The sequence below is a fragment of the Eubalaena glacialis genome, chromosome 1 (assembly GCF_028564815.1).
Source record: "Eubalaena glacialis isolate mEubGla1 chromosome 1, mEubGla1.1.hap2.+ XY, whole genome shotgun sequence".
In the NCBI taxonomy this organism is placed as follows: Eukaryota; Metazoa; Chordata; class Mammalia; order Artiodactyla; family Balaenidae; genus Eubalaena; species Eubalaena glacialis.
The window spans coordinates 233,169,095-233,195,130 of NC_083716.1; the positions used below are offsets into that span (position 1 = coordinate 233,169,095).

At 53.7% G+C, this 26,036-nt stretch overlaps 1 protein-coding gene across 7 annotated transcripts in view; it reads left to right on the top strand.

Annotated features, from left to right (window-relative positions):
* Window positions 1-26,036, top strand: part of DIS3L2 (DIS3 like 3'-5' exoribonuclease 2) — a 378,405-nt gene that overhangs the window by 345,436 nt on the left and 6,933 nt on the right. For 2 of the 7 annotated variants that reach the window (XM_061188495.1, XM_061188488.1), the window contains exon 15: window positions 25,731-25,914. In XM_061188495.1, the coding sequence (XP_061044478.1) occupies window positions 25,731-25,914 (184 nt within the window). Of the gene's footprint in view, window positions 1-3,947; window positions 4,028-8,059; window positions 8,161-22,013; window positions 22,205-22,756; window positions 22,839-23,361; window positions 23,669-23,765; window positions 24,005-25,730; window positions 25,915-26,036 lie in introns of those variants that run through there. The other 5 variants (XR_009700788.1, XM_061188515.1, XM_061188507.1 and 2 more) reach the window with 5 other exon arrangements.

A 26,036-nucleotide genomic window follows, 5' to 3' on the forward strand; every position in this document is an offset into this window, starting at 1 on the left:
CAGAACCCGGGTAGTGTGCATTCAGCCTCGACACACACGTGCGGTACAGGCTTGGGATCCCGTCCCACAAAGGAGCGCCTCCCCTCTGCGCCATATACAGACATTCCTCTGGGCTGTGAGAAAGGTCTTCCTGGTCCCTGTTCAAAGACCAGCAGCCCTTCCTGGATCCTGGCTTTCTGCAGGGCTCTCAGTTCCAGTTCCCAGCCAGGTCTTCTCCCTCCTGTGGGCATGAAAACCTTAACTCCTATAACTGTATCAAGGCCTCATACTCCCAGCCCTCCTTTGCTATGGTAATGATTATGGCTTTGACTTAGTTTCCTCTTCATTTCAAGTAACTGGGAATTTTCCCTTCATTCTTTCATGCTCAGTCATATATTTAGATTATTCTTTTGGTATATCTTCTCCATCTTTTCTATGTGTTTGTGTTGGGAAAGAGGTCCACATCAGTTCAGTTTTTACCATCTTGTCAGAACTGGAAGTCTAAATAAACTTTTTAAAATGTGAGTCTGATTACTCATTCATTCAACAAGCATACAGAGAGTTTCTGCTGGGTACCAGTACAGAACTAGTCACTGAGGCTGCAGAGCTGAATAAACACTCACGTGGCCCTCAGGGGCTCATAGGCTAGAGGAAGGGACTGGGCACCCGTCACCAGAAGACAGCTCTGTGATTAGACGCTCACCTGCTCCAGCGTACCCCACATTCCATCCTGCCAGACCATCTTGAGTCTGCCGCATGCAAGGTGTCTCTGTGTGACCATGCCATGCCCCGTTTCTAGAACACCACTCTTTCCCACCGCCCGCTCACACCCATCTGGGTAATCTCTACTTCTCCTTCCACTCTCAGCCAAGTATTACTTCTTCTGGGAAGCCATTCCAACCCCTGGCAACCATCACGAAAGGCTGAGGCGTGAGTGCCTTCTCCGCGGTCCTCTGCCTCACCTGTCCGCTTCCGCTTCTGCTTCAGCACTCAGCACAGTGCACGTCAGGCACTGGTTTACTTGTCTCCTACTTCCTCTACGCTGAGTCCTTTTAAGGTCAAGGCCTGTTTTGTTTATTTCAGTACCCCTGGTGCCTAGCCCAGGGGTTGGGGGACCTAATTGAATCCTTTTAGAGAGGGAACCTGGCTACCCAGCCTTTGTCTTTCCAACCTTTGTCTTTTCATTTTTTGTGGGATTATCATGAGGATTAAATTATGCATGACATCAGGGAAAACGGTTTCCTTGGATGGTTTATGCATTCTGAAGAACTAACACATAGAAGAAAGAGACTGCAAACATTTGATTTAATTCTGTAAATATAGTAGTAATTACAGTTACTTACATCACTACCTACCATTTTTTGCCTGATAGGAGGGCATAGTAATAATTATAAAGAGCATTAAATATGCCAAGCAAACTTGCAGAAGCTGAGTATAATTGCAAGGCTACACTTTGTTCACGACCTGTAGAGTTTCTGATCCATGTAGCATAATAGTGATAGGAGCTACCACCTCCTGAATGCCCACAACTCACCAGCACTGGGCTAGGGGCTTACCCAAGTTATTTCTAGTTTCAAAACCATTCAAGACAGATCTTATTTTTATAGTTTTACAGATTTAAAAAAAGTCAAGGAGGTTATATTATTTTCACAGTTTTACAGATTCAATAAAATAAAAACAGAACAAGGCTGAGAGTCAGAGAGGTTAACCTGCCCTAGGTCACACCATGGTCAAGAGCAGAGCCTGAATTTTCCTCTAGTTCTAGCAGATTCCGAAGCCCATTCTGGCCTGCCCCTGTGAAGGAGAGGGACGGGGAAAGGAGGCTGGGCAGGCAGAGTGTCAGCCCACGGTGCTGTTCTCAGGTCCCACAGGGGCGGGCCTGCCTCAGGACCCCTGCCGTGCCCAGTCACCCCTGGGCACAGGGATCCAGAGGGCCAGGGCCGTTTGCCTGAACGGGGCTTCTTGTGGCAGCCACAGCCCACCCCTTGCCCTGCACAGATCCATTTCCGCTTGTGTGGGGAACAACTTCTCTGTGGCTCCCGTGGCCTCTGTTCCTGAGGAAGAGCTTAGAAAGGACATGTTAATGGGACAGACTACCACCTCCATTACTGTAGTGGCACTTGGGGCCCCATCTGGTCCTCCCCCTCCTCTGCTGCCCATTCAGAATTCTTCTCACCTTCAGCCAGCACCTCAGCAGGTCGTGGCAGCTTAGCTGGTGGTGTGACTCAAAACTTCATGGGGAGTTTCTGAGCCCTTGGTTGTCATATCCTTCTCAGGACAGGGTTGACACATATGTCCATGTGTCTGTTCACAGTCGGGCAAGGGAGCACCAGGAGATTCCCTCCCCACCATGATGTGACTCCTCCTCTCATCTGCTGACCCCTGGATACACAGCGCGAAGAATCCTGGCAGTAGCATCACTGGTAGTTCAGAGGGACCCTTGTTGTGTTACCCCTGGCCTGAGCTACCTTGGGTTCCATCACCCGGCTCTGTTACTGCCTCTTCTGCTGTCCTTGGTGGCCTGCAAAGAAGAGCCACTACCAATCTCCTTAGCAATGCCGGTGTTCCTCTCACCAGCACACTTCTGGTGAGCCTGGTGAAGGGGGTGTCCTGTGGGCCCTCCCACAGTCCATAGGCCTCTGCTAGGTCTTCTGGACCCAGCAGACCCCTTCCCTCAGCCTCTTTCTTCCTTCCCCATCTGTCTGCCAGGGCAACTCACGCCCTTCCACTTTGCTCAGCCTTAGCTGTCACTGTCTGCAGGCCTCTAAGGACCATTCCAGCAGCGAGTTTGCCCCGTCCCCTAGGGTCTTTGAAAGGGTGCTGAATCCCACATCCCAAGAAAATACACCCAAATCAGTGAATTCTTGCTCATCTCATTGCCTGGCCCCTTTGATGAAGGCCCTCAAATCCTGCTAGCTCATCCTTCCCACTCTTGGTATATAATCTCTTTCTGCCTTATCAGGCCCAGCACATCCCCAGCCCCATTTCCCTGGCATTTAAACCTAGTTACGGGCCTTGAAGCCCCAGAAATGAGGTGGGGGATGCAGGGTGGGCCCCCTGCATGTCTTGCAGCACAGGATATCGCTAGCCTTCCGCAGGGAGTGTGGGCCACCTTTCTGTAAGCTGCCTCTGTAAGAGGCCCTCTGGCTCTCCGGCTTAGCCTGCAGCTGCTGGTTGAGGGCCCTCAGCCTGTCATCGTCCTCCTGCTGGGGACCGTGTGCCTCACTTCATGGTCCTGGTAGACGCTGCACCTCCCGGGCTCTCAAATGCTTGAATCAACACGGTAGAGCAAAGGCTTTTTCCCAGGTCACCACTGGTGAGTCTTTGAGCAGCTGGGCCACTACTTTGTGCCAGGGACTCTCCATGCCCCACATTTGACTCAGAAGAGTGTCGTCTCTGCCCACTGAGTAGTAAGCGAGCCAGGACCCAAACTCCATCTCTTTGCCTCTCTCTCAGACCGAGTCCAGTACCACTGTGTTAACACATCAGGTCTGCTGAGAAGCAGATGCCAGGACAGGATTAGAAGGGGAGAGAAGAGGAGAAGGCAGGAAGAGAGTCTTCAGATCTTGACACAAGCTCAGCCCCTGTGGAGGAGGGCGTAGGAGGAAGACTGGGTAGGAAGAGTCTTGGGCTGCAGCCCAGTTTTAAGAACAGCCAGACTGATGGGAAGTCCTGGAACCAAAGTCACCTGCTGGAGGAGCCTCACATCCTGCAGGTCCTTCGAGTGCTTAGTCACCGGCTGGGAGCAGCCCTCGGGAAGTGTGGCCTTGGTGTCAGTGCAGCGGTGGGTCAGGGGCTGCGGCTGGGCCACCAGGCAGTGTACGCTCCTGTGGTGGGAGAGCTGAGAGGCGCCTTTTCTCGGCCACTGCACTCGGGCAGGAGACAGAGCAGGGCTCCTGGATAAAGCCCTGCATTTAATTCGTTTCCTCCTCTGCTTTGTTCTTGTCCTCTTCCTTCACCTGAATAAGCAGATGGAATATTTCCCAGCAGCCCTGACAACTGCAAACCAACACTAACACTTCCCAGTGTTCCCAGTACTTTGGAAATGACACTCTGTGCCTGCAGCTTGGACCTGATGCCAGTTCCTCAGGCTAAGGAGTGGTGTTACCTGAGAGCCTCCAGACCTCCCGCTGACACTGCCAGGTTAGAATGAAGAATGCCTTCCTTGTTCCTGGTGAAGCCCTTGGTTAGGAGAAAGGAGAGCTGGAAATCAAGGGGGAGGAGGAGGGGTTTTGGGGAAATTGGAGGCAACTCAGCCAGAGAAAGGTGCCAGAAGTGACCTCATGGGAGCAAGCCGGCAGCCGCAGTGGGCGTCTTGGAGTCGGCCGCTGGCGGTGCAGGTGGGAGCTCGCTGTTTTCCACCGCAGCCTTTAGTGTCGGGCTTTGGTGTGATGCAGACATGACTCCTGCTTAAGCTGCTGGAATCAAGATGGTGATCAGTGAGGGATGTGCTTCTCCACTTCCACACCGTGCAGAGAGACGGTGGGGGGCTCCTGTTCCCTCCCACCACCTCACTCCATGCAGCAACAATAGTGATGTCCTGGGTGCCAAAATGCAGTGTTTCATTTGACCTGAGTTTTCCCTATAGAAAGGGAAGGGGGGGAGTATGAACACTCCCACTTATAGAAAGGGAGGCCAGTTCCCCTAGTGGTGCCCTGCCCCAGGTCAAGCTGTAAACCAGAGGTAGAGCCAGCAGGCTTCTCCCTGGGATACTGCCTCAGCCATGTGATACACGGCAGGGGTGGGGCCTGGAACAGCTACACAGAGTGATGCTGAACTTTCCTGTGGGTCCTGGGCAGGGAGGGCAGCAAGGCCTGGGTCAGCGAGACTGCCTTCTGTGTAGCTTACATTACCATTGGGTTACAGTCACCCAGTCTCACACAAATGTAATGCAGCCCACAGGTAGCCAGGGCAGGGAAGCTCTTACTCAGCTGCGTTGAGTCAGCGCCCTTTCCCTACGTCTTGGGAGAATGGGGGAGTGGGGGGGTGGGTGGGGTGGAGCCTGAAGTCATGCTGTAAAGCACTGAATTGTCTCATCAGAGGTTTCCTATGCTACTGGGCCAGGGTGCTCAGCCCCTGATAGAAATTGCTAGCCCCTCGGCTCCTGCTGGCATTCTAAGGGCAGAACTGATCAGAGTGAGGAAATGTGGAAGCCAGCGGCAGTGGGGAGATTGTACTGGGCAGAGGCCAGATGCAGACACGTCATGCACACTGGTCCATGTCTCAGCGCGTAGTGTGACTTAATATCCACTCCACTATTTTCTTCCGTAGTCCACACCCTGGAAAATAGATTCTTACCTAAACTCACTTTGTAAAACTTATTTTTGAACTATGACATGCATAGAGGAAAGTGCACAAGTCATGTGCATCTAGTTCAAAGAGTATTAGCAAACAAACACACCCATGTAACTATCACCCAGATCAAGAAATAGAACATTTCAACACCCCAGGAGCTTCCAGCATACCCCTCTCTCCTCCAGAAAGGAATCCACCATCATTACTTCTAAAACTGTAGATTAGTTTTGCCTGGCTTTGAACTTCATATAAACGGAATCATTCAGTGTCTTCTCTTTTGTGTCTGACTTTCTTCTTTCGGCATTATGTTTGTGAGAATTCATCTTTGTTGCTGCATATAGTTCTAATTCATTCATTTTGATTGCTATAAGTCTTCCTTTGTATGAATACATTGTAATTTATCCAATCTGCATTAATTCAGTCAACATTTGAGTTGTTTCCAATTTGAGGTTGTTATAAATAATTCTGCTTATACGTGTCTTTTGGTGCACACATGCACATATCTCTTTTGAGTGTATACCTAGGAGTGAAATTACTAACTCAGAGAAAATACCCACTTTAGTGGATACTGCCAAATGATTTTCCTAAGTGGTTGTAACAGTTTAACACTCCTGCCAGCAACATATGAGATTTCATATATTTATTGGCCATTCAGTAGAATGCCTTTTCAAATTTTGTGCCCATTATTCTTCTAGGTTTTCCGTTTTTCTTGTTGACTTATAGTTCTCTCTATTCTGGGTATGAGTCCTTTGTTGGTTATACATGTTGCAGATATCTTCTTCTACTCAGTAGCTTGCCTTTTTACTCTCTTTGGTGGTGTTTAAATGAACAGAAATTCTTCATTTCAATGTAGTTCAGTGTATCAGTTTTTTTCTTTATGGTTAATTCTTCTTATATCCCATTTAAGAAAATTATATAAACGTCATGAAGACATGTTTGGTATTAGAGTTCTCCAAGAAACAGAACCAGTAGGATATATATATATATATATATATATATATATATATATATATATTTGTATATATATAAAAGGAGATTTATTATGAGGGATTGGCTCATGTGATTATGGAGGCTGAGAAGTCCCATGATCTGCTGTCTGGTAAGCTGGAGAACCAGGAAAGTCAATGGTACCTCCCAGTCTGCGGTCTGAAGGCCTGAGAACCAGGAAAGTCAATGGTAACTCCCAGTCTGCCAGGAGGAGAAGATAAGACGAGAGGTCAAGCAGTGAGAGGAAAAACTCCCTCCTCACCCTTTGGTTCTATTCAGGCCTCCCACACTGGGGAGGGCAATCTACTTTATCCAATTCAAGTGCTCACAGACATCCAGAAACACCCTCACAGACACAGTCAGAAATAATGTTTAATCTGGGCACTCTGTGGCCCGTCCAGTGGACACAGGCAATTAGCCATCAAAATGTTCTTACATTGTCTTCTAGAAGATATCTTCTACCTTTTCTATTTTAGACCATAATCTACTCAGAAATGATTTTTGAATATAGTACAGCAAGTTTCATTGTTTTTCCGCACAGACATCTAATCGACCCAGCATCATTCCTGCTGCTCCACAGGGCCACCTTTGTCAAAATGAAGGGTCTATATCCACATGGATCTGTGTCTGCACTCTATTCTGTTTCACTGATCTGCATGTCTCTTCTTGTGCCAATACCACACTGTCTTAATCATTGTACCTTTATTATAAGTCTTGATATTCAGTAGAGTTAGACTTTTCCACCTTGCTGCTCCTCAATAAAGGGCACCTAGCCTATTCTTGGCCCTTTCCATTTCCATGTAAATTTCAGAATCAGATTGTCAGTTGCCACACACATGCACACAAACTTGCTGGGATTTACACTGAGATTGCTTTGGATCTGTAAATCAAGTTGGGAAAAAATTAACCCTTTTACGATTGTCTTCTACTCCACAAACATGGTGTATCCCACTCTTTATTTAGGTCTTCGTTAATTTTTCTCAGTAACGTTTCATAAATTTTTATGCAGTGGTCTTCTTGATTATCTCTCATTAGATTTACTCCTAGGTATTTAATATTTGTGATACTATTTAAAATGGTATTTATAAATTTTCTTTTCTCTTTGTTGCTGATATATGGAAAGACAGTTATTTTTATTGACCCTGTATCCAGTGACCTTGCTAAATTTATTAAATTCAAATAATTCATCTGTAGATTTTTTCTGATTTTCTCTGTACCCAGTTTTACTTTTTCCTTTCCAGTATCACACCATTTGTTTCTTTTTCTTGCCTCATAGTGCTATACAGTATTTAATGGAAGTGATGATAGCAGGCGTCCATGTCTTGTTTTTGATCTCAGAGAAAAGGGTTTTTACCACAAACTCACTTTTAAATTATGAAAACTTACACTAAAATTCCCTTTTGTATACATTTGATTTTACTTTTCCCCAAGTTGATCTTTCAATTCGAAGGTACTTTTAAGTTTGAAATGTGGCAGTGGTGGTTTTTGTACGTTAAGAGGTAGGCAAATGGAATATCACAAGACTGTAACTCCTTATTTTAACATTGTGAGGAAGACTTTGCCTTGTCCGTTTTACAGACGGATCACGTGGCTGATACAGCTGAGCAGGGATTGTAACAGGTGGTGTCGGACCCAAAGCCCAGGCTGTTCTTACTACTCCCCGATTCCCTGGTAGAATATTGAATGTGTAACCCCCAAGGTCACAAAAAAATACCACATTTGTCATAGGTTTCCAAGAGGAGAGTTGTTAAGCTACTTCACAGGTACATTGAACATCTTTTCCTTTTCCCTCCCCCAGACCTCCTTATATCACTGTCGTCTGCACATCCGCCTTTCTCTGACTTCCATTGTCATGGAAGCAAACTGGGGCAGCCAAGTCTCATGCTGAAAGGAGCCCTCCCTGCCTGCCTGTGCAGCTGCACCTGCAGCTCTCCTCAGCCACCTGGCTGAGCCACCCACCAGGCTAGGTACAGCGCCTTCCCTGGCCTCTGCTGCCATTTGGGCTTTTCTCTGATGCCAGGGAGGTGGGCGGTGAGGATTGAGGGCTTTCCTTCTGGTCAGGCTGCTTGGGTTGTTGGGTAGGACTGTGTGTTTTTAAGCCCTCAGCTGTCCCAATTTGAGGATTATGAACCCTATGCAGACACACAGAATCTTTCTCTGCTGAGGTTTGGAGAGAGGAAGGAAGAGTGCAAGGAGGCTAGAGACCCAAACCCAAACAGGCCCTGGGGCTGGCAGGGGTTTCCTGGGCCCGAGCCATGATGTGAGAGTGTCCCTTCCTGCAGCCCAAATAACTACCCAAGGATGACCCAAGACAGAGAATTCTAGGCCACCAGGAACTCTCGAAACGAAATACTTTGCAACTCTCAAAGACCTTATAAAAGAGAGTTCCCTTGGTTGATTTAACACAGGGCTACATTAAGCAAACCGCGTTTTTTTCCTTCTCGTTAAATTTCCTTTGTACAGCTTTGCCGTTCCCTTTACTCATCTTTTTGTGATGGACTTCAATTCTGTCCATTCTAGGAACCTCCTAGGGCTGCAGCAATCCAGTGTGACTTGGAATCCTTCAGTAGTTTTTTTCCAAATGCTCTTTGAGCATATGGTGACATGATTTGACCAGTGAGAGAGGATGGGGAAAATTAGCATTTTTGTTTTCTCTGTACCTCTCTCTATCTGCCATATATATACCTTTTTCAGAATTCCCTGGCACGATCTATGTCTTTTCTGCCACTCTGGGTATTTGTCCATCCACAGATTCCCATCCCAGAGGAAAGACTGCTCTTTGGCCCCTAAGGCTAACCTTTCTAAGTTGATGGCTCAGCTGTTTAGTTTTTAAACCCAAGGAGGGCTGTCCCTTTCCAAGACTTTGAGGAGTGCTAGAAGCTGGTGGTATTCAGGCCAGTCCCATTTGATGAGCAGGCCCACTCAGCTCCTGGCAAGAGCTGCCTGCCGGTGGGCTGCACCAGCCTCTAGGGCATGTTCAGATACTTGAAGTAGCAAATGCCTCTGCCGTAAGCACCCTCTCTTGGGTAGCTGGAAGTCAGAGCCCAGGCCCAGGCCACAGAGGCCTGAGATACTCTGAGGGAGGTTAGCCCATACAGGAAATGGGCCACAGGATTGCATGTTGGCTCTAAGCCTGAAGAAAGGTGCCCATGGCTGTCACCTCCTGCAGCTGCCTGGCAGGTAACCAGAACGTGCCTGGCTCTCTAGCTTTTGGCTGTGCTCTCTGTGGGGAAGTGTTTCTGATCTGTCTTCACTGCCACTCCCCGACTCTCTGGGGCATTGTGGCTTTTTCTTGGTGGTTGGGCAGGAAGCCTCCAGAGCCTGAGGGGGTTGCTGTGCTTGATGACAAAGGCCATCAGTGGATATAAATCACTTAGGTATAAATCACTTTATTTATTGAAGAGGAATTGAACACGATTACTCTCCCTTCTGAGCACACTTCTCCAAAGGTGGGCACTCAGGTGGGCAGAGACCTCACAGAGTGACCAGAGCAAGTGCCCAGCTCATGCCCGTTGAGTCAAGCAAAACGCAAGTGGCCAACTTATGCAGCTGCTCTGAAAACCCAACCCAGCAAAGCCTAGCTGAGATGCAGAGCACACAGCGCGCCGCTGACTGCAAGCTGCCCCGGGCCAGCCCCGCGTGACCCAACGACCCAGGGACGTGCCAGGGGCTGCTGGGCCAGGCTCCAAGGTTGAGGATGAGTGAGACACGGTGTCTGCCTTCCAAGCCCAGGAGTGGGCCGGTGTGGCAGAGGACGTGGCTCGTTTCCTGGGGTCGATGAGGACCTCGCCCCCATCACCCTGTAACTGAAGGGCCGTGGGGAGCGCTCAGAAGCAGGGCCCACCAAGGCAGCAGCACTGCACTCGCCCGGCACCATTCCTCTCCTGGGTGTCCTCTCGATGGTGTCTCCCTCAGTGGTGGGCCAGCTGTGATCTTCTCTAAACACCTTCGTGTTTGAGCTCTCTGGAACTTCACAGAAGGAATTGCTCTTGTTTTAATTTATGGACCTATTTTTTGCTTTAATGGTGTCCACTGGACATCATGTAGCCCTTTTTAATAATTTAGGATTATTCACAATGTTTATATGGTGATACAAAAGCATTTTCCTTAGGCTCTACTGCGCTCTGCGGCTTTGCCTCTGCACTAAATACTCCCACGGTGCCGTGTGCTTTCACTCGACTTTACTGAGGCCCTGCCCCAACCGTCTTTGTGTCCACCTTTACAGTCAGGGCCCGTTGTCACTTCTCTGCTGCTGTCCAGGAGACACCAGTAGCACCTCTCAGCCTGCTGTGAGCATGAGGCGCCATGGAGGTATGGAATCAGCCAGGAAGCCGAGTCTAGTAGTCAGAATTGTCGATCAAGAAGAGGAAAGGGTCTGAGTGAGGAGCGAAGGGGGGACTTCCCTGTGAGTCACACTCGACTCCTGGCTCCGGCACCTGTGTTGGCCACCAAGGCTTTGTCTGTTGGTTGTTTCCTGGTTCTGCCCCATGTATCGGACACTCAAGATTGAGTATGTGGTTGAGTTTTAGATAAGTGAGATGGTGGTGTACTTTTTAAATCAACTTGAACTGAATTGTTCAGTGCATTTGTCATGTTGGGAAGTTCTTCCTTAGTTCTAACAGCCCTCTAGTTTCATCTCAGTCTGTTTCCTCTCATTAGTCTTCAGTGCAGATGAAAGACCAGTTAGCTGGTCACCATCTTTTGTGTCCTAAATATTCTAGGAAACCGTCAGATTCTTCAGTGTTCTGCTGTTGAAGCTGAAGGAAGCCTTCACTCCTCTCGGCTTTCTCCTGGTGTATTTTCCAACTGTTAGACTCATCAAACCTAACTCTTACATGGCCTGTGTGACCCTTTGCCTCCTCAGAAACACCAGTACTTTGCTGTGTGTCCTGTGAGGCAGGCTCCACCTTAGGCTTCATGACCCATGAACTCCTTGCAGTAGAATGGAGGAGGTTTTGTGGGTAGAGTGTGTGAAGGAATCCGTGTAAAACCACTTTCCTCAGATCCTCTGAGGGATCCATCGCCCAAAGCGATGAGAACATTGCTGTGGGAACTCAGTAAGTAAATGCCGGAGCAAAGAGCCAGTCTGTGACTAAGAAAATTCTCATGGGGAGGTAGGGGAGTGAGTATGTGTTTACCTCCTGACTCCCTAGGCCCAAGGGCTGGGACAGTGTCTCTGCCCCAGCCCCTAGCGCAATGCCTGGAACGCTGCAGATGCCCAGCAAGGGCTGAGTGAACGTCTCCAGGGCGTAGGCTGCATTTGTTCTTTTCCCCCTTCATGTTCTGTGTTCTAGCATTCTTCAGTATTCTAATGACACCAGACTCTTGTCACCTTAAGGTTTTTATAATAATAATTACTAATATTTATGGAATGCTTAGCAACCTGCCGGGCCCTGAGATGAGAGCTTTACGTAATGTGTCTCATTTAATCCTCACCCTGCGGGGTGGGAAGTGGAGGTTGGGGAGGTTAGCCGTCCAGGTTACACAGGCCGTGTATGGTGGACCCCCCCACCTTCCCTCTTGACTTCAACAAGCAAGAGCACGAGAGGTTGCTGCTGCCCACTATGCTTTGTTACAAAGCGAAGCTGCCCATCCACAGGGAGAAGCCTGCCCTCCTGTGCGTCCTTCCCATCCAGGCCAGACCAGGTCTCCATAGAGGCCTGAGGCCAGCGCTGGTCAGAGCCCTGATAAAGCTGAGCTCATGCCGGGGAACCACAGGAATCTTCAGGAAGCCCTTATATATTCAGAGTTGCGTTACTTGCCAGATGGATCATTTCCCACTGCCAAACTTAGAAAGTGACCCCTCGGAAATTCCTCAGTGTGGAAGGAAGGGCCCTGAGGACGTCTGCCCACGTGCCTCATGGGCAGAGGATGCATTTGCCAGTTGTTTCCTAGCCCAGATCTAGACACCTTTCCTTTGCTTGTCTAGCAAACTGTTGGACACCTGCTAGTGCCAGCTACTGGGCAATGAGAAAGATCTTCCCCCCCCGAAGCGCACAGCCCGCAGAGGAAGACAGTTGTGTAAGGTAACATTCACAGGTGGTGACGAAGGCCATGGTGGAGGTATGCGCCCAGTCTCTGCGTGCAGTTGGCAGTGGACACCGCCCCGAGCTGTGCACTGCCTGTAAGGTGAAACCAGCACCCAAGTCTTTGTGTTGTTGCAGAATGACCAGATGGCAGTAATTCTGCAACACCCAAATGTGACCTGTGAGGAACTGGGCTTGAATTTCACAAAGATTTGCTGGGAAATGGACTGGCATAGACACCTCTAGCCAGGGAGCACGGTCTCTCTCTCCACAGTGGCTATGGGAGGACGGCCACAGCCAGGCGACCGCACAGGGCCCTGCAGGGCACTGGGCAGGGCCTCCTCCCAGGTGGGGACAGCTGGGCTGAGGCCTCTGCCAGGAAGAGCAGTTCTCACCCTGAGGGAAGCCTGGATGGAACGGGCCGGTCCTCCCAGTCACGATGGCTGCCCAGGCCTGGCCTGAGCTACCTGTGACGAAGCTCCCAGAGGCCATTGCTGATGCAGAAATCTGGTCAGCTTCCCAGGTGCCTAGAGAACCGTTTTAGAGCATCTCTAGGTCCTGGAAAAGCAGGGCTCCCTCTGCATCCCAGGCTGCCCTAAAAGATGGACTTGGCCTGCAGAGCGGCAGCTCAGGAAAGTAGAACCGTGGGCTCCAGTCAGGCTTTGACATCCACTGGCCTTGCCGTCTGACTTACCATCAACCCAGCCTAATCCAGGTTGTTCTGGCCTTGGATCTAAGGTGGAGTTGAGGGTGGCACCTGGAAAGGGCTGAATTCTTCACACAGCCTGTATCTGAGAGCTTCCATCAGTCCAGAGATGCAGGGGTAGAGGTGGGGATGAAAACCAGCAGTCTCCTTGCTCGCCCCTGCCACCCCTCCCAGTGTGCGGAGGGAGAGCCGGTGCGCCCTGGAGGTTGGCTGTGTGTGTGTCTAGGCAGGGACATGACGATGTTGGGGAAGCCCAGAGGCTCTGGATGGGAACAAATCCATTTAAACCACTCTGAACCTGGTTCATAAAACTGTGGGTCAATATTTTAAGAGTCACATAACTAACGAAGAGCTCTGCCAGACTCAACATACCGCATCCCAGTGGGTGATAAGACAAGCGTTAGTTCAATGGAAACAGCCCAGGAGAAGAAAGATTTTTTTTTTTAATCTGCTAGTTTTCATATTTAGAGTGAGGTGGGCTGCTCTGGACAAGAGTATTCATTTATCAGGTGACCAACAAATGAGCCCCAGCCATACTGTCACCCTGTGTTGGATCTAAGTGATGACTATCTACAGGTAAGGAAGAATTTCATTAGAGCAAATCAGCAGGTCCCATCAGGCTGGCAGAAGCTGACTTAGGTTCTGTCTCTTGAGTTCACATGCCTGCCTTCCAGCAGGGAACAGCTGAAGGGAAGCTGCAGGAACCCCACTCCTAGGCCCTTCTCCTGGGGGTCTCTGCTTCCACCCCCCAGAACAGTCCTCCTTCCCTCTTTTCTGTGGAGCACCAAGCAAATCATGTCTCTGAAGTGCCTCGTTCATTCCCCAAACAGGCATTTGACATTGCAGCTCTTGGCCTGTCTAAGCCAGGTTGAACAGCACCTACACGTGCCCCTGGCCCTGGGACACAGAGGTAGACAAGGCCTGGTCCCCAGACAGGAAAACTGGCCTCAAAAGAGACGGTCGCAATCCAACAATGAGTTCTGGGGCTAGAATCAGCCCAGAGGACCATGGGCCAAGAAGGGTGATGCCTGAACTGAGCCTTGAAAACTCAGCTGTGACTGAGTGGAGGCAGGCTAGGGGTGGCAGGTGGAGGGAGCAGCCTGGAAGCCCCAGGGGGGTCCTAGGAAGTGTGGGTGCACGTCACCCAAGAGGAGGCCCAGAGAGAGATACCAGTTTCCTCATGGCTGCCGGGGGAGCTGGGCTGAGGCCAGCAGCAGGTCAGTGAGACGTGCAGGGGCCGAGGGAGCTGCAGCCTTTGATGCAAGAAGCCAACCCACCCTTAGCCCAGCCCCTCTGAGGGCCCTTTACACAGTCAGGGGCTGGGCAGTTCTAACAGTATGGAACTCACCAGGGGAAACAAAAAGGACCAGAATTCTTTACCCAGCTCAGAGTTCAGTGAGAAAACACCCTCTTGGGGCAGACTAGAAAGGCTTATGTGAGGCTTGCCGAGGTGTCTCGGCAGCTCCTAGGGCAGGCTTCCAGACCAAGATGTCTAAGGGTCGAGCTGGCCATGGCCCCGAGCACGACTCTCCTCGCCCTTCTGACCCACTGGGCTAGCATGTTTCCATAGGTGGAACAGGAGTAACGTTCACCAAAAAGAGGTCCACAGATGAAAGAGACAGAACCTTCAAGTCTTTAGCCGGCGACAGGAGAACTAGAGCAGTAAAGGCAAATGTGCTCAGCCCCTGTGCTCGTCCCAGGGGCAACACCGAGACACAGAAGGAGGCCAGAGCCCCAAAGGCAGATGGGAGGAAGCGTTCACATGGGGAGGTGGCGGTGTAGGGGTAAGTCCTATTCCTGTCCTCTTGTCCGCCGAGCAGGAGACAGGCAGAGGTAAACCAAGGGCTAAAAATAAGACCTCCAAGGTTACAGAAATGTCCCAGCCCAGCCAGGCCTGGAGGTGGGCTTGCGTGTTTGCTGGCCCAGTATGGCCAGCCTCAGACATGGGGGCAGGGGGCCTTGGGGAAAGGCGCTGTCCCCCTGAGGTTGCTGGGAAGGTGGCACGCCAGGTCGAGGTGAGTGACCTCGGCTCCTCAGCTGCTGCAGCCCTTGCTGAGGGCGACCAGCCCTTGCCAGGTAGGCCTGGCAGCCCCTCTCATCACAAGTTAGGGGTAGAGGACAGACTTCAGAGTCAAAAAGCCCAGTCTCCAGACCACGGCCCTGCCACACGCTGGCTCTGTAGTCTACATGGTCACCATCCTTGGCCTTTCAGACACTCGGTTTCCCTGTGTGCAGATTAGGCCTGACACGCCCCTTGCCGTGCAAGGTTTTGTGAGGATTCGATGAAATCACGTGCCCAGCCTGAGACCAGCAGTGGTTCCTATTTCCCTGCAGCCTTTAGTGGTCGTACAGCTGGGGCGGCGGCCCTGCCTAAGGAGAGGTGCTCCCCAGCGGCCGTGAGGCCAAGACTGTCTCGGAGGTGAGCGAAGCATGCTCTAACGTGCAAAAGCAGAGGAGCTTGAGTTCCCAAGGACACGCGTCCCGTCCTCTCTCATCTAGCTGCCTCTTGTAGCGTGTGTCTGCGCGCGCGTGTGGGCGGGGGGGGGGGGGGGGGAGAGAGAACCCGTGCATTCCGCAACACCCTTATCTCTCGAATATTCTTGTACCTAAAGCCTAGTTTCTAAATCACAGTTGATCTCTCCCAGTGTCAGTGATGACCCACTGCGCTGGCCCCCACTGCGCTTGCCCAGGCTCTGTCCATTATCCAGGGCCGCCGAACCGGCCCCCACTTTTGGGCAGGGGCCTGAGAGGGACGCCAGCCAGGGAGTCCACCTCGGGCAGATAAGCCACTGGGGGCACCACAGCGGCTCCCAGGGGTGGCGGGGCTTCTGCGCGTCTTGGCCGTACCTCCTCTGGTCAGCGGTTCTAATTCCAGTTGGACAGCAGCTGGAAGTGGAGAAAGGCATGTGTGTCGACACCGTGGTGGAGCCAGCAAGCCCTAATTACCCAGCTCTTCAAGGCCACACGGCACGAACTGCCGCCTGGTTCTGCTTAGGGGGAGTTTTCTGCCACGAGCGCGCAGGTCTGCCCGGTGCCTCGGAGAGCAGAGCCCTGAACCTTGGGAAGGGAGCGAGGCTTCTCTAGCTTCTTGACGCTGACAAAGCGCTTTCTGCCTGTCAACCCGGCTCCCGGCAAGCCCCCTCCCCGCTCCCTACCGCAGCTACTGGGCCTCCCTTTGGCAGGGCCCGAGGGCCGCTCTGAACTGGAGCCTCTGGAGACGTCCTTTGAGGTAGAAAAACAAGCGGCTGAAACGTGCCTCCTCACTGCAGCTGGGCCCCGCCCGCTGAACCTATAGAAAGGCCCTGGAGTGGATTCAGCCTCCCAGAAGAGGAAACCTGGCTCCGGCTTCACCCGCAGGGCCTGTTATGTCTGGCTCCAGAGGCCTTCTCCTCTGGGGTTTTCCACGCCTGTGAACTCGGCCCCATTCATTTCCCTGTGGTTTCATGGGAATGTCCAAAACGCTCAGCAGGTTGCAGCGAGCCCAGGAGGAGAGGGGTCAGCGCGAGGCCCGGGCGGCGGCCAGAGCACCCTCCACTCGGGCCTGCAGCGGGGTGCGCGCCGGCTGTGGATGGGCGCCCTTCCGTCAGTCTGCTGCATTTCCTTTGGTGCTCCCCCAACCTACCCACCCACCCGGGAGACTGCCTGCGGCTCCCTCCCTCCAGGCCACCCCTTTCCGGCTCCGGGCTCCGGCTCCACCCTGGCCTGGGAGAGAGCTGCACCGTGCTCCCTTCCCATCCCCAGCAGCTTCCACTTTAGTGCTCATCCGGCCGCTGACTTCCCATCTCACCGGCTCCTGGGCCCTTGCGTTTTCCACCACACTACACTCAATTAGGGGCTGCGGGGAGAGCAGCGGGGGGCCCCTTGAGGGTGGCCAGGGCCTCCGCTCCCACTGGCTGCTTAGCCGCAGAGAAGGGGCCACGCTCGGGCGCACAGCCCTTGTGAGAGGCCCGGCGGCTGCCTTCACGGCCAATGCGAAGCCCAAGGGCTCCTGGCCCACAGTGAGGATGTGCCCAAGTGGGGAAAATTTAGTCTTCAGAAGAAATGAATTTGAAACTGGCTGGGAGCAATTGTTATCAAATTTCCAAGTTAGCAGTTTTCACCGAGAGCTAATTGAACTCTCTCTGTAAGCGGCCTAATTCCATTTGCATGAGATTCCCGCAGAGTTGCGAGGAGTGCCCTGGTGGCTGAGGGCAGAAGAGGCTGTTCTCGTCTCTCAGTTGGTTTTGATCTTTGAAAATGGATGCATTTTCAGGTTTGGGCGGCAGCCGTGCCACTCTGCCCCGGCTGCCCGGCTCCCCAGTCACTTCCAAAGCCACGTTCTGAGTGTTCTGGGTATGGAAGGGGTGGGTGAGTTTCTCGTCTGGTTAGCCTGGTAAAATGGATCTGGAGACGGAACATCCTTGGAGGCTCAGCCACTCTGGCCAGGCAGGGTTGAGAGTGTAGGTGCAGAGGAGTGGAGAGGCCGAGGGCCGGGGCCCTGCCTGTCGGCACCACGCTGGGCTGAGACCCCCGCCGCTGGTGCCAGCCTCATCCGTCGTCTCTGGGAGTTCTGTGGGAGCGCAGCGTAGCCCGCTTGGCTTGGCCAGCCCAGCGCTGACCTCAGTCTGGACTGTGCCTGCCCCAACCCTGGGTCAGCCCACGGAGGCGGCCCTGTCCCTAGGCTGTATTCAGGGGGCCTCTCTTGACCTGACGGGTATGGACCCTTCTCTTCTCTCCTGTGCCCAGTGGACTTGAGAAGACGGTTTTAGGGCCAGTGCCTCGGGTGATGCTCCGCGGTTCCCTGGGTGCTCGTCACGCACGGTCTCCCCTGGGGTCCTCCTCCAGCAGAGCGAGGCCCAGACAAGCCTCCTCCTCTCCACCCAAACCTCTTGGGCCAGCCTCCCCTGCTGGGAGCTCACGGCTGCGAGGATGCATAGCCTCTTCCCTGGGTAGCCACTTCCTGCTGGATGGTTGGTTGGTCTGGTACTGACCCCCAGGTTCTTTCCCATTAGCTCCTTAGCCTCTGAAAACATATTCAGATCTTTTGGAAACTTGAAACAGCAATCAGAAAACAGTACAGAGGCCCTTCTCACCCTCTCTTCAAACTATTATCTCTTTCACCAACAAATGTATTGAGAGGAGTCCACACGGGACCGCCTCCCTCACCCTTGAATCTTTGGTCTTCGGAATCAACTTCCCCACCCTCAGGGCCATGGCCACGGGCTCCTCCTTGCTGAGCCCGGCGGCCCTCTCCAAGGCCCTCCTCCTCCTCAGCTCAGGGTCTGCACGGGGGACAACTGCCCAGCTGGAACTGGTTCCCTCTTCTCAGGCCATGTGGACTTCTGGGCCACCTCGTCACCCTCTGAGGTCCCTCCCCTCCGCCCCTCTGTGTCCCGTGACCATCTCGCCCACTCCCAGAGCCTCACCTTGCGTGTAGCTCCGAACTCGGGCCTGCCCTGGCCTTTCTTGCTGCCTCTGGCTGCGGCCTGCAAGCCCTCAGATTCGTCACCTACCTCCTGACTGCTCCGGGCCTCTGGTCCCTGTGCCCCACTGCACCGTGTTCTCCCCTTTCATGGCCGTCCTCATTCAGCAGCCTCCCCCAGCTCCCCCGCGAAGCCCCCATCCTGGAGTCTGGCTCCCCAGGCCCCGGAGGGCCGTCTCCGCCCTCACCTCCTAGCCCTCCTCCCTCTTCCCTTGATTCCTTATTTTCCGAATATGGCTGATGCATGTTTTTCCCTCGTCCACACCTTTACTCTTTCATCCCTTTCATGTGAAGTGTTTCCCTCCTCTTGGCCGTCTCCTGAAATTGGTTTTATATTTGTGGGTGTATCTCCCCACCACGAGGCTGGGGGCTCCTGGAGGGCAGGCCAAGGCTTCCTGGTGGCAGCAGGGCCCGGGACATGGCAGAGGCAGCAGGGCGTCGAGGTCACACAAACTGGTGGTGAACCCAGCTGCTGGTTACGAGATGTGGGACTTGGGCCTGATCACCTTTGCTTTTTGCACCTTAAGCTTCCCCACACATTAGAAAGGGGTGAAAGCACCTCCCAGGCTGCAGGAGGATTTAATGGGCCACACCCAGGCTGTCGCCTGTCCTCTGTCGCAGGTGCTTGATAGATGTCTCTTCCCTCTCTCCCTGCACCCACCCACAGCAGCAGCTCCTAAAAGGTTTGAGGGTGAGTAGGTGAACAAACGAATGAATGGCTGTAGGGGGGTTGGGTAAAATGACAAATGCCACCAGCTTGCTGTGAGTGGGGACAGGTGTTCTGTAGACTTGGGGGATGGGCAAAGAGCAAGGGAAGGCTGTAGCTTCTTCCTCGGTGCTTGGGAATGATGTCAGCTTCTTAGGCAGAGCTTTATGTTTTCAACAACCTCTAGCAGCAAGTGTTAGGGGTCAGAAGTATATACGTGAGGACTGTGCCCACGCAGAAAAGGGGCTTTGTGGCAGGGCCCCGCCCCTCTCAACTTCTGAGTGTGCACCATCCTGGGAGTCCTTCATCGTGCACAGATTTATTGAGCGTCTGCACTGTGCCAGGCCTCGCACTGGGCCCAGGGTAGGCGGCACTGGGTGGGGAGGGGAGATACAGCCTACGATCAAAGGGCTGATCACAGCAGTGTGGACTAAGTGCTGTGATGGGATAGGAAAGGGATGCCCAGGAAGCACATAGGAGCCAGGTGGGCACCTCATGCTGCCTCCCCAGAGGAAGGGACATCTGAGAAAAAGAGATGGGGGGAGAATGGTGTACGATTCCAGGCTAAGGGAACAGCAGTGCAAATGGACAGAAGCGAGAAAGAGCCCCAAGAATTCAATATGGGGACTTCCCTGGTGGTCCAGTGGTTAAGAATCCGCCTTCCAATGCCGGGGACGAAGGTTTGATCCCTGGTCGGGGAACTAAGATCCCATACGCCGTGGGGCAACTAAACCCGGGCGCTCAGGAGCCCACACGCCACTAGAGAGAAGCCCGCAGGCCGCAACGAAAAAGATCCTGTGTGCTGCAACTAAGACCCAATGCAGCCAAATAAATAAATAATAAATAAATAAATATATTTTTAAAAAGAATTCAGTATGACTGGAGTGTGAGGGTTAGGGGGGCAGTGAGAAGGGAGAGGTGACCCGGGCACATGACAAGAGGTGGCCTGGAAAACCTCGTTTTACCAGGAGGTGGAACTGTCCTGACGACAGTGGTGGCTACTGAAGGGCTTCAGGCAGGAGAGGGGCATGACCATCCAGATTTGCCTTTGAGAGAGAACGCATCTCTCTGGGTGTGAAGACTGAAAAACAGCAGGGAGTGGCTAGAAATAGGGAGGCCAGTTGCTAAGAGATGGAGGCCTGGACCGAGGTGGTGGCATTATGGCGGGAAGCGTCTAGGATCCTGCTATATTCAGCCCAAATCCTGGGGTCGGGGCACTTGCGCAGTATGCGTAATAATAATGTAATATTTATTTAAGACCAGGCACTTGTCTATCGTATGCCCATTGTTTTTCAGGTAAATAAATTGAGATTCAGAGAGGTTAAGAAATGTATCTGAAATCACGCAGCTAGCAAGTGGCAGAGCTGGGACTCAAGGCAGGCTGCTGAGCTGGTAACCACTAACCTCTCCTCCTCTCCAGTTGCCCGGGCTGTGCACGTGCAGCAGGGAAGGAGGCAGGTCAGGACAGGTGAGGACATGCGCCTCACCATAGGACACGCCCAGCCGCCCAACCAGAGGGCCTCCTGTGGCCACGGACACCCGTTTCTTCATGGACAAGGATGGGCAGCCTTCCTCCGAAGAGGCAGACATTTTAGCCCATTTCCCTGTTAGCCGCTGTCTCACCCGTCAGGTAGAGCGGCCTTTCCCGAGCATCATCCTTTAAGATGTGACACAGACAGTTTCAGCCATCAGTGAGCAGTAAATGCCGCATCCCAGTAGCTCCTTCTCACCAGATCCTGATGCGTGTTAGCATCTTAAAGGCAAAGAGATGTCCTATATTAAAAAATCACATGAACTAAGGCCCTAGCGTTTCATATATATCTATACTTTTTTGTTAAGTAACATTAACACAGTTTGGCACACACCACTCTAGACGAGGCATCCCTGCTGCGTTAGGAGTGTGTGTACTTGTGTGTAGCTTGCTTGTGGTCTTTACCTGCCATCTGCCGTAGCAGGCGAGGCACTCTGAGGCCTCTAGGCTTGTTCACCTCCTCCCTGGGATGAGAAGCCTTCCCTCCAGCACCTGGAGGCCCAGAGCACAGGTAGGTGGGGTACTGCGGAGTTAGTGCTGCCGAGCTTGCATCCTGGCACGGCCCCCTGGCTAGACCTTCATCTGTCTGTCACAGCAGAGCCGGCCCAGCCCTCCAGGGTCATGGGGCCCCTGGTGGCACTGAGCTCCAGATGCTCAGCAGATGCCAGGCCTGAGACCAAGGCCCCAGCTCTGAGGATTTGGCTTGCGGTTCTGGAAGGTGATCCTGGCTGGTGGCCATTCCTGAGCCCTATTTAGAGCATTTGTCAGGCAGTTGCTGAGATCCAGCGCCCGCCTCCCTCCCCTGCAGAGGGGAGTGAGCCCATGCCTGTGCCGTGCTGGGGCGGGGGCTGGGTTATGATCAGGGCAGGTACCCAGACCAGGGAGCAAGTCTGAGGCCAGGGCAGCGTGCAGGGCTCCATCCCCGCTTGGGTTTCACACCCCAGTCAGTATGTGCAGTTTGCTCTCAGAGGACAACCTAACCACCCAGGACAGCTTGGAGCATCTCTGAGCTCTGGCTGCGGGCCTGGGCATGCAGCTCTGCCCCTCAAAGGCAGGAGGAGATCAGGGTGAAGGGGTGCTTGCTGACCGGTCAGCTGTGGGAGCGCCTCTTCTAATCAGCCTGCCTTCCCTCAGAGCGCTGTTCCCTCTCCCTGACTGAGCAAAGCCCTCAGCCCCAGAGCTGGCTTTAGCCAAGGAAAAACACACTGAATGGGAGCCCAGAGACCCCTGGACCTTGGGCCGCAGGGCTGCAGTTTATATAAAGTAAGGCTCTTTCCTGCCCAGAAGTTGCTGGGTTCTAAGCTGCTCCTGCCACGTCCCAGGTCCTGCGGCAGGAAGATGCTGGGCGCCCCCTGCTGGCCTGTCCGGGAACTGACCCGTGAGGAGGACCTGTGCAGCCCCGTAGGAGCGGGCCCCTTCGCTGACCCAGATGAGAGCAGCGACACCCACCTACCCACGCCCCAGTACTGGCCAGCCCGGCTCCCCTTCCGGATGCCCGGCCCCGTTTCTGACGGTGAATCCTGAACTCATTGCAATCTGGCTGCTGATCGCTTGCCTTTCCCTTGGCCTTCCTGTTGCCACGCTGCGTGGGGGGACCTGCGCCATTGTTGCTGCACCCTCCCAGCCACCCCAGGGCTGGACGGGCTCAGGCTCCAGGCCCTGCTCTGCTTTCTCCCGCCCACAGGCTTGCATTTCCTCCCCACCCCCGCCCCCCACCTGGGGATGTAAGAAGGACTTTGAGGACAGGTTGTGGGGAGAGGGTCCCTGCAGCTATCCTAGGACGCTAATGAGCTGTGGCAGCACCGAGGGATCGGGCTCACTGCTGTGCCACCTCCCTGTTAGGTGACACTGACATTTTTCTGGGAGGCATGGGCCGTATCTCTGAACTGTCTTGGAGGGAGGCTGCCCTCTTAACTCCCGCCCCCTGTCCTGAGAGACGGGCTGAGACACTCAGGGATGTGGAGCCCCCAGACGTACGAAGGGACCTGTCCAAGGTCAGTCCCTGCGACCAAAGCTTCGCAAGACTTTCAGGGTAACAGGAGCGCACTTGTTTTCCTCTCACCAGCCCCAGGTGACTCGTGGGACTGTACGGGGGTCGCTGGAGAAGCAGCTTGACTGAGGACCGTTATCACTGCCTGGGGCTTCGGGTATCAGCCCCACCCTCCTGTCCCTTCCCGGGGTTCTCCTCCTTGTATGAGATCCGGAGGCGGGAGGGCCCCTGCAGGAAATAGGAGCAGGAGCACAGCTCCTCATTAGGAGGCTCCCTGAGCATTCAGTTCCTCTGACCCAAGGGGTGGGGGTGAGCTTAGAGAGGGCGGGGCACAGGCTGGAGCCCCCGCCCCTCAGCCCTGCTCTGCTGCTTGCCCTGCCCTAGCCCGAGCTCACACAACCCTCCTATGGGGCCATGCTGTCCCCTGCTGGCCACGCTTGCAAAACGCAGCCCAGGGTCAGCCCCAAGGTTACAGATGCTCCCTCCTCGCCCAAGCCTGAAGCTGAACTAGACCGCAGGGCTCCAAGGAGCAGCCTGTGTGCCCCCGGCCCACAGTGATACTGGGACTGCATGGGGAGACAAGTCTGGAACCGCCCAGCACACAATCACGTGTGCTGAGTAGGCAGCAAACGAATGGCTGAATTGTGCATCTGAAGCGTTTACGTGATGGTGCTCTGCAGGGTCTGACCAACAGCAGGCAAGACATCAAGTCAGACATCAATCTAGCAGGACTTGAGACTCCTCTCGAGTTGACAAGGTCTAAGTATGAAAACCAAATGTGAAGAGTCAAAGGGTGCTAGACTGTGACACAGGTGGCCCTAGACAGGCTGACCCTTGTTGCCAGGTATCTAATCAGGCAGTAAGTGCCCAGGAGGGATGGAGAGGCCCTTCAGGGAAGACGTGGAAAGGTCAAAGGAGGGTGACAAATGGCAGGGATGGAAATCACAGGGCACCACGAAGAGACCCCAGGCTGGCCATTTAGCATGGAAGGTAAGAGAGAGGAAAGCACCTCCTGTGTCTTTTTTTCTGTTTTTTTTGTTTCTTTGTTTGTTTGTTTTTTTTGGCCCTGCCGCGCGGCTTGCAGGATCTTAGCTCCCCAAGGACCAGGGATTGAACTGAAGCCATCGGCAGTGAAAGTGCGGAGTCCTAACCACTGGACCGCCAGGGAATTCCCAGCACCTCCCGTGTCTTGAGGCTGACGTCACGCCAGGCACAGGGTCTACCCTTGAAACATGTTTTACTCCTGTTGGTTTTCACAACCACTCTGTGAAGCAAATGCTATTATTATCCCTGTTCTACGTTCAAGAAAATAGAACAGAAAAGGTCGGTAACTTGTTCAGGGTCCTACAGCAAGAACATGCTGGAGCTAGGATGTAGGCCTCGCTCAGGAGGTTTGGTGGTCGGGTTCCAGCGCATGAACTCGAGGGTTTTTAGCAGGAAGTGATATGCTCAAGGACAGGTTTTGGGGTGGGAGGCAGGATGGCCGCTTAAAAGACTGTTGCTGCAACCCAGCAGGGAATGAAGGAACTCATTCCACACACAGGCCTCCTGCATGGCGGAAGGGCCACTGAGACCTGACCCTTGCAGTCCTTCACCCAAGCCCTTCCCCATGGTGGGTGGTGGGCTGGGGGTCGGCCCACCACGGTGCCCACGCAGGAGGACCTAGGAGTGCAGGCCATGGGTGGGCCTCCTCCCGAGGTCCAGGCCTGGTCCTGGTGGTGCCTGCCCTGGGGCATTCCACAGCCCTTCTTCCTCATAGGGTGGACTTTGCAGGGAGACAGACGTGCTCTGGGCGACAGCCCGGCAGACCAGAGCCACCCCTCAGCATGGAGGCCCAGCCTGGGGAAGGGGGGGCTCTGCCCACTCACTCTCTTGTCCCCCCCACTGGCTGTTTCTTCCCAAGAGCTTGGGGAGGGGACGAGGCTAACCCCAAGCACTGCCCACACCTCCAGAAGGGGACGTTCATTTCGGGCCTCCAGCTGCTGCCAGGCCTGCCAGAGCTTCCTGCCTGACCTCTCCTGCCTCTGTGGGAGAAGCATGGGCTTGACATACAGCCTAGAGCTTCAGATTAAAGGCTGGGAAGAGGCTCCCCTAAGCTGGGCAAGGCCCCGAGGGTCTCCCCAAGGGAGGAGGCTTTCCCCACGTGGGGCACCAGCCCACACCCACGCCCCTTCCTGGAGGCTTCAGCTCTTGTACACGTGCCTGATCCACTTGTCCTCTGCGGGCGCCCTGGGCGGGACAGCAGCACGTGGGCTTCCTGCCCCAGATCGGGGGGCTAAGGGTGGTGCTGACCTCAGCGCTGTGATGCAGGGTCCCCCTCTGCCTGATTCCTGCACTTTGGCACACTCTGCCCTCCCCCATCAGTCCCTGCTCCTCCCTGTGACTCTTGGCCTGCTTTGGAGCCACATCCATTCACACTCGTCGACCCTAATTACACTCAGGTGAAGCAGGCCTAGAGGGTTAACTCCTAGAAGGGTGCCTCTGTGGTTTGAACACCTCAGCAACACCTTTGTCTTGTCCCAAAATGCATGGCTTTCCTCTTGCCCTCTGTGACTCTGCTGTTCATCCTCAGAAACACTCATCTTTCCAGGGGGGAAAAGAAGCCACGTACTCCTGGGAACAGGGGGCCCTGGGTCTGCGCGCCTGCCTCTACCTGCCCGGGCGTAGTGTTTTCTTACAGCTGGACATGCCCCCCAGTGTTCTGGGAAGCTTAGTCATTCAGCAGAGATCTTTACTGAGCACCTTCTCTGGGTCAGGTGAGGTCCCAAGCACCAGGGCTACAGCAGGGAATAAGACAGGCACCATCCCTGCTCTCCAGGATCCCCATCTAGTAGGGGACACGGCGCACGAGCTAACACATCAGCAGAGAAGAGTGCAGACTGGTTAGTGCAGTGAGGGGCATGAGCAGAGGAATGAGGGAGAAAGCAACTTGCAGGAGCAAAGTAGATCGGATGCCGGGAGGGCATCTTGAAGCTGAGACAAGGGTGCAAGAGAGCCAGCCAGCAGTGAAGCAGGAAAGAATGACCCCCGCGGTCCCTCCCCACTGCAGGCTCGTGGAAGAGTTCATGCTCTTGGCCAACATGGCTGTGGCCCGCAAGATCCACCGCACCTTCCCCGAGCGAGCCCTGCTACGGCGGCACCCCCCACCCCAGACCAAGATGCTCAATGACCTGGTGGAATTCTGTGACCAGATGGGGCTGCCCATGGACTTCAGCTCTGCAGGGGCCCTCAATGTGAGTGCTGGGAGCACAGGGGCGGGGGAGGCCCTGCTTAGGGAAGGAGGAAGAAGGCCTGGAAGCCAGGGCTCAGCAGCCTCTGCATCCCACCAGGGTCCGTTACCCTTTAGCCAGATCCC